The sequence below is a fragment of the Triticum aestivum genome, chromosome 1B (assembly GCF_018294505.1).
Source record: "Triticum aestivum cultivar Chinese Spring chromosome 1B, IWGSC CS RefSeq v2.1, whole genome shotgun sequence".
Classification (NCBI taxonomy): Eukaryota; Viridiplantae; Streptophyta; class Magnoliopsida; order Poales; family Poaceae; genus Triticum; species Triticum aestivum.
The window spans coordinates 635297502-635304476 of NC_057795.1; the positions used below are offsets into that span (position 1 = coordinate 635297502).

The window sequence follows — 6975 nt, forward strand, 5'->3', positions numbered from 1 at the left end:
AGAGCTTGCAACGAGTGTCGATGGGGGTGGCACACGGGTTGCAATCAAGCATGCCGGCACGGTGAAGAAGGTCGATGGCGTACTGGCGTTGGGATAAAAACATCCCCGATGACGAGCGAGAGACCGAAATCCCGAGGAAATAGGATAGATCCCCGAGATCCGTCATAGAGAACTCGCGGTGAAGCAGGTCGGTGATGTGCTGTAGTAGATCCGAACTCGAAGCTGTGAGGATGATGTCATCAACGTACAACAGTAGGTACGCAAGCTCATCGCCTTGTCGAAGTATGAAGAGAGAAGCATGACAAAGAGATGCGACGAAGCCGAGGCGATGAGCATAGTGGGCAAAGCGTTGGTACCATGCCCTCGGAGCCTGCTTGAGACCGTAGAGCGACTTGTGAAGGCGACACACGTGATGAGGACGAGCCGAGTCGATGAAGCCAGGGGGCTGCTCACAGTACACCACCTCGTCAATTGTGCCATGGAGAAAGGCATTTTTGACATCGAGTTGGTGAACCGGCCAGCCACGAGAAGCCGCGATGGTGAGGACGACGCGGATGGTGGCAGGCTTGACGACGGGGCTAAATGTCTCGTCGAAGTCGACGCCCGGCTGCTGAGAAAAGCCACGAACCACCCATCGAGCCTTGTAGCGAGCAAGGCCACCATCAGATGCGAACTTATGCTTGAAGATCCATTTACCTGAAACAACATTAGCACCAACCGGACAAGGAACCAGGGTCCATGTGCGATTATGAATTAGTGCATTATATTCATCAGCCATTGCACTACGCCAGTTAGGATCATGGAGGGCACCCCGGTATGTTTTAGGAATAGGAGAAATGGAGGTGTGAACAGCCGAAAGATTAAGACGATCAACCGGTTGGACAATGCCGTGCTTGAGGCGTGTCAGCATATGGTGTGTGTTGGTGGCTGGTTCGGTGCGAGAGACAGTACGTCCACGTTGGGTTTTTGGCTGGGTTTCTGGTGCAGCAGCTTGCGCCGGCGAAGCGACAGGTGCGGGAGAGTTGGCCGAGGTAGGCGAGGCATGCATAGGAGGAGAATCAGGTGCTGGTGAGTGTGGCTGATGCATGGGCGAGCTAGGACAGGAACTAGCACCTGAGCTAGGACATGCAGTAGTACGTGGATCAGTAGTACGTGCATGTGGTGCAACAGGAGCATGCGTGAGGGAAGGAGTGAATGGAGGTGGCTCGGTGGCTACTAAATCCAGAAGAAAGTCGAGAGATGTAGCGGAAGGAGCAGGGTTAATACTAGCAAACGGAAATGTATGTTCGTCGAAAATGACATGACGAGAAGTGATTATACGCCGACTTGAAAGATCAAGACAACGATAGCCACGATGTGAGGAGGGGTATCCAAGAAAAACACATGCAGTGGAGCGAGGGCATAATTTGTGTTTTGCTGTGGCAGATTGGTTTGGGTAGCAAAGGCATCCGAAAACACGTAGCTCGGCATAGGAAGCGGGCATGCGATAAAGAAGCTCGTATGGGATGGAAAACCCAATAGGCTGAGAAGGTCGTCGGTTTAGAAGATAGGTAGCAGCAGCAAGAGCTTCAGCCCAATAAGAGGAGGGCATGTGGGCTTGGAAGAGAAGTGTACGAGTAATATCATTGAGGGTGCGAAGAGCACGCTCGGCTTTTCCATTTTGTGGAGATGTGTAGGGACATGAAAGGCGAAGATGGATGCCGTGACCAGTAAAGAAGGTGGACAATGTGGAGTTGACAAACTCAGTGCCATTGTCGGCTTGCATGGCAACAACGGGAAGGTCAAACTGTGTGCGTGCAAATGCCACAAAGTTAGTAATCACAGTGGTTGCATCTGACTTATGGCGGAGAGGAAATGTCCACATGTAGTGGGAGTAATCATCGACAATAACAAGATAGTATTTTAAACCAGAATTACTCGGAATAGGAGATGTCCACAAATCACAGTGAATTAACTGAAAAGGCACCACACTAAAAGTTTTAGACCTAGAAAACGGCAAACGAACATGCTTGCCAAGTTGACACGCATGGCAGACTGAAACGGCTGCATTATTACAAGGAATAGCAAACTGTTTTGATAAATGTGACATAGCGTCACGACTGGATGACCTAATCGACGATGCCATAGCTCGGTGGAGTCGGATGATGCGAGGAGTCCAAAAGTAGATGACGGGTTGGCGGCGGCGGAGACGGTGTAGAGAGGACCGGGACTATTGCAGCGTGTGATCTCGCGCCTGGTTCGAAGATCCTTGATGGAAAAACCAAGAGGGTCAAACTCCACAGAACAAGAATTATCGGTACTAAATTTGCGAGTAGAAAGAAGATTTTTAATAATATCAGGAACGACAAGGACATTATTGAGAGCAAAGGTACGTGTCGAAGTAGGCAAAGTCGTGTGGCCGGTGGAGACAACGGGTAAAGTGACCCCATTGCCGACGGTGATATGAGAAAACGGAGGCGGTTTGGAAGGAAGAGAGATTGTACCAGGGTTGGAAACCATATGGGAGGTGGCTCCCGAGTCCATGATCCATTCACCAGCGGATGAAGATGATGCAGCAGCATTATTTAGGGCAGCCATGAGCGCCGAGCAGTCCCAAGCTGGAGCGCCGTGGCTGGAGGGTGTACCCGGTGGCGGTGGGTCAGTGCCGTACGCCTGCCCATGGAGTGGAGCGAGCAGCGTAGTATACGCTTGCTGCTGGGGCGGCGCGTACGCAAACTGCTGTTGGGCAGGTACGTACGGGCGCTGGGGTGCAGCAGGCCGCGGTCCAAGAAGGCCTGCTCCACCAGCGGGGCGCCAGGAGACCGGCAGCGGCTGGGCCTGGCCCGTGTAGGGGTTGAAGCAGATCCACGGACCAGCTGCAGCGTGGGTACCGGAAGAGCCACCGCCGTTGTGATTACGCTCGCCACCGTTGCCACGGTAGTGACCGACGCCCCCGTTCTTCTTCTTTTTCTGGAAGCGGCCGCCGTTGCCGCCGGAGTTGCGGTCACCTGAGGAGCGGTCTCCATTGTAGGCACCGCCAGAGGAGGCACCGGCGCCGTGGCCGTACATGGCGGTCTGCGGCGGTGGCGTAGGCATGGTGTGCGAGAGCTGCGTCTCACGAAGAAGAAGGAGAGACCTTGTCTGCAGGAACGTAGGGAACGGAACCTGCATGGTGACCAGAGTGGTGATGTCGGCGAAGCGAGAATTGAGGCCACGTAGGCACGTCAAGACCAAGGTCTGATCCGACACCGGCTGGCCGACGTCGCGGAGTGCATCAGAGAGGGATTTGAGCCGGTGACAATAGGCGGTGATGGTGAGATCGCCTTGGACGATGGCACGGAACTCCGCCTCGAGATAAACAGCGCGCGTCATCTGGTTGTCGAGGAACAAGTTCTGGATGAGCGTGTACGCCTCGTGCGCCGTCTGGGCTTCCGCCATGATAATATCCAGGATGTCGTCGCTAATGGAGCCGTACAACCACGAGCGGACGACGAAGTCCTCGCGGCTCCACTGTGGCGTGCGATCAGCAGCCGGAGTAGCGGCAGCTATATGGCCGATGAGGTCGTACTTGCCCAAGAGAACGGTGATCAGCATGCGCCACTTGGTAAAGTTCGACGCCTTGAGGTCGAGGACGACGGGGACATGGGTCTTGACGCTGGCCACATGCACTGCGTTGGAGGCCGGGGATGCAGGAGCCGTGACGGTGGTGAGGGCGCTGTTTGTGGCAGAGAGCTGAGATGGAGAGGTCATGGCGCCAAGAGCACCGGAGGTTTGGCCGGAGGAAGTCATGGCGTCTAGTTGCAGGCCGAAGGATCGAACTATGCAGATGCGATGCAGATGTAGTCTGATACCATGTAAACAAGAGAGACAGGGAGAATTGAGGGAAACGCCACACTTGGGCGATCAGCTCATATTAGTATATATATCCATCATGTACAGATGCCTTGGGAAACAAGGACTTGACCCAGCCGTATCAATCATAGACAGAATACAATCCGATAATACGGCAAGGGCTGATTACATGCCAAATATACAGGATATTTACTTTAACATCGATGGTCAATAGAACTTGAAGGGAATATAAATTCTACCTTTAGCTCCTAGTTGGTTTCGACACTCTTACTTATCGAGAAAGGCTACAATTGATCCCCTATACTTGTGGGTTATCAATCGGCCGTGTTTTTTTGAGACAGTCTCACGAAGTTTTATTCAACCGTCACAATGTTTACAGGGACGAAGGGAATTCCTTCGGGCTGACCTAGCCAAACATGGCGGCCAGGCCCCAAAGATAAAGTATACTTCACTGTGAGCATCAAAATTTGAGCTCCTAAACTCATGGAATATATTACAAGAATTAAAAGAAACTGAATGAAGTTTTATCTTTGGAACTATTGCACCATAGCTGGTTGCACTCCCCTTCCTGATGTCCTCAACACAAGAGACTCTTTGATCGTGAGTAGGTTAAGATCATTTGCTAGCGCAAGAGCCTCTTTGATCACGAGTGCATCTAGGGTAGATGGATCCCCTATGTTGGTGAAAACAATCGCAGATGCACCAATAAAAAGTCATGCTCGATCTCTTCATATTACACTCACTGAACCATACACACCGTGTTGTCCTACAGCTGCATCAATGTTAATTTTCGAGTAGCCCTCTGGTGGCGCTAATCAACGATCGGCCATATGTGACACTTCGCTAATCGCTACCTGCTATTTGATGGGCCTAGTCCATCTCATTTTTTCTCTCATAATTGTTTTCTGACCAAATTTTGGTGGGCTATACTATATATGTGTACTACATCATGCTGCCCCTCGGCCAGGGCCTGGGCCGTCACCCCTCCGGCAATACACCATGGCCGGCCCTGTCCAACCAGCAACACCTTTCCTCCCAGTCTCGATCAATTCCTTCAGTAGTGTTCTTGTTCTCCCGTTCTTGTTTGTTTAGCAAGTTCCAATGATGTCTCTCGGTGATGGTGTTGCTCCCATGGCCACCGCCGTGGCGCCTGACCTCGTCGTCTCCTTCGGTGAGATGCTAATCGACTTCGTGCCTAACGTGGCCGGTGTCTCGCTTGCTGAGTCCGGAGGCTTCATCAAGGCGCCAGGCGGCGCACCCGCCAACATCGCATGCACCGTCTCCAAGCTCGGCGGCTCCTACGCCTTCGTCCGCAAGGTACGCTACACACAGATCAAGGATTCTCCCTGTCCGATAGATCCAGATCAATCATCGTCAGGTCCTGATTATTTATTTATTTGCAATTTGGCGTCTACGAGTTCGGCCACATGCTAGTGGACATCCTGAAGAAGAATGTCATGAACACGGAGGGCTGCCTCTTCAACCAGCACATGCGCCCCACCCTGGCCTTCGTCACCCTCAGGTCCGACGGGGGAGCGCGAGTTCATGTTCTACCGCAACCCCTCCGCTGACATGTTCCTCACGGAGGAGGAGCTTGGTCTGGACCTCATACACCGCGCCTGCATCTTCCACTATGGCTCCATCTCGCTCATAACTGACCCCTGGCGCTCCGCCCACGTCGCCGCCATGTGCGCCACCAAGTCTGCCGGCATCCTCTGCTCCTATGACCTCAACGTGTGCCTCCCGCTCTGGCCCTCCACCCAGGTGGCCCACAACAGCATCATGATCATCTGGAAGGAGGCCGGCTTCATCAAGGTCAGTGACGACGAGGTGGCCTTTCTCATCCAGGGCGACGCCAACGACGAGAAGAACATCATGTCGCACTACTGCCGCTCATTTACAGAGCACTAAAAATAGGCGGAAGTGCGAGTGCACAGATTTACTCGGTAAATTATTTATGAGCGAGTAGAAATAAATAAGATATTTATACTAAACTTATATACTTATTTATAACGCATCCAAATATAAAAATTGTAGATTATATTTTTCTTATAACTTACTTTCGTTAATAAGCAGATGGTAATATTGAAAATAATAATAATATAGTAGTTCTTTGTTCTACAGTGTAATGTCTATTGTTGAGAAATGTGCATGCAATGTGGTATATATATATTTATTTATTTACAACCAATCTTTCTAAATGTGGGAAAATAAGAGAACAAAAGCCATAAGCTTTGGTGGATTATTTGTAACATAATGTGCATGTATATGCGATATCTAAAGTTTATGGTCTCAGAAATATCGTCATGGTGGTTTCTACTTTGTGATTATGGATGACAATATAAAATTCTAGAACATACAAAATGTTTACGAGAAGTTTGTCACCGAACGATTTTATGATGCTTTTTCATTAGCGTTTTTGGGGTCAAATGTGTCTGACATGTTACAATAGACTAAATAATCCGTTGATACATATTATGTATATTTATATGGTGAGATAGTCTTTTGTACTACTTGACACGTAAAATATTAGTTTTTTTATTAAAAAACTTCCGATCTATTCATCTACAATCATGACAGTACAACTAACACTAGAAAAAAATTAAGAATTACATCCAGATCCATAGACCACCTAGCAATGCCTACAAGCATTTAAATGGGCCAAAGGCGGGCCACCGTCATCAGCCTTCCCTTGCTGGAGTCGGGCAAAACTTGTTGTATTAGAGAGTCAGGGAGTCATTGTGCTAAGACCCAAAAGGACAAGTGCACCAGAACAACAATGTCGCTGATGAAGAGTAGCGTAGATCGAAAGGATCCAACTTGAAGACACACGAACATAGACAAACGACGACCAGATTCACGCAGATCCACCAATAACATATTCGCTGGAGTCACATCTCCACATGCTCACCGACGATGCTAGGCGCACTACCAGGACGGTGGCTACGTGGGGAGAACTTTATTCTATATTCAGGGAGCCGTTGTTGTCTTGCCTTCTTGAGTAGGATACAAGCTCTAACAAAACTCAAAGAAGTATCTAAAAGCGGAGCCCTCTCACCGTCAAGAGCCGGTATCCACCGCGTCTCATGGCCCCAAGACCACCAGAGATGAGGCGGACCGGCGCACGGCGCCGATTGGAGGTAG

General features: G+C 50.3%; 1 protein-coding gene and 1 pseudogene across 1 annotated transcript; one reads left to right on the forward strand and one right to left on the reverse strand.

Moving 5' to 3' along the window:
• Window positions 1-2120: 2120 nt before the first annotated feature.
• Window positions 2121-3051, reverse strand: LOC123097782 (5'-3' exoribonuclease 2-like). The gene is made up of 2 exons (XM_044519613.1): window positions 2484-3051; window positions 2121-2247 (listed from the first exon to the last, which is right to left on the reverse strand). The coding sequence occupies exons 1-2, from the start codon at window positions 3046-3048 to the stop codon at window positions 2210-2212; spliced, it is 603 nt and encodes a 200-aa protein (XP_044375548.1). The 5' UTR covers window positions 3049-3051; the 3' UTR covers window positions 2121-2209.
• Window positions 3052-4824: 1773 nt separating this feature from the next.
• LOC123097791 (fructokinase-2-like) lies at window positions 4825-5823 on the forward strand (annotated as a pseudogene).
• Window positions 5824-6975: the final 1152 nt, after the last annotated feature.

Excerpts from the sequence above, each read along its gene's own strand:
- LOC123097782 (XM_044519613.1), bottom strand. The coding sequence starts at position 3,048 with ATGTACGGCCACGGCGCCGGTGCCTCCTCTGGCGGTGCCTACAATGGA. Across the intron at positions 2,248-2,483 it reads CCATATGGTTTCCAACCCTG|GATCTTCGAACCAGGCGCGA; the intron begins GTACAATCTCTC and ends TTTTCCATCAAG.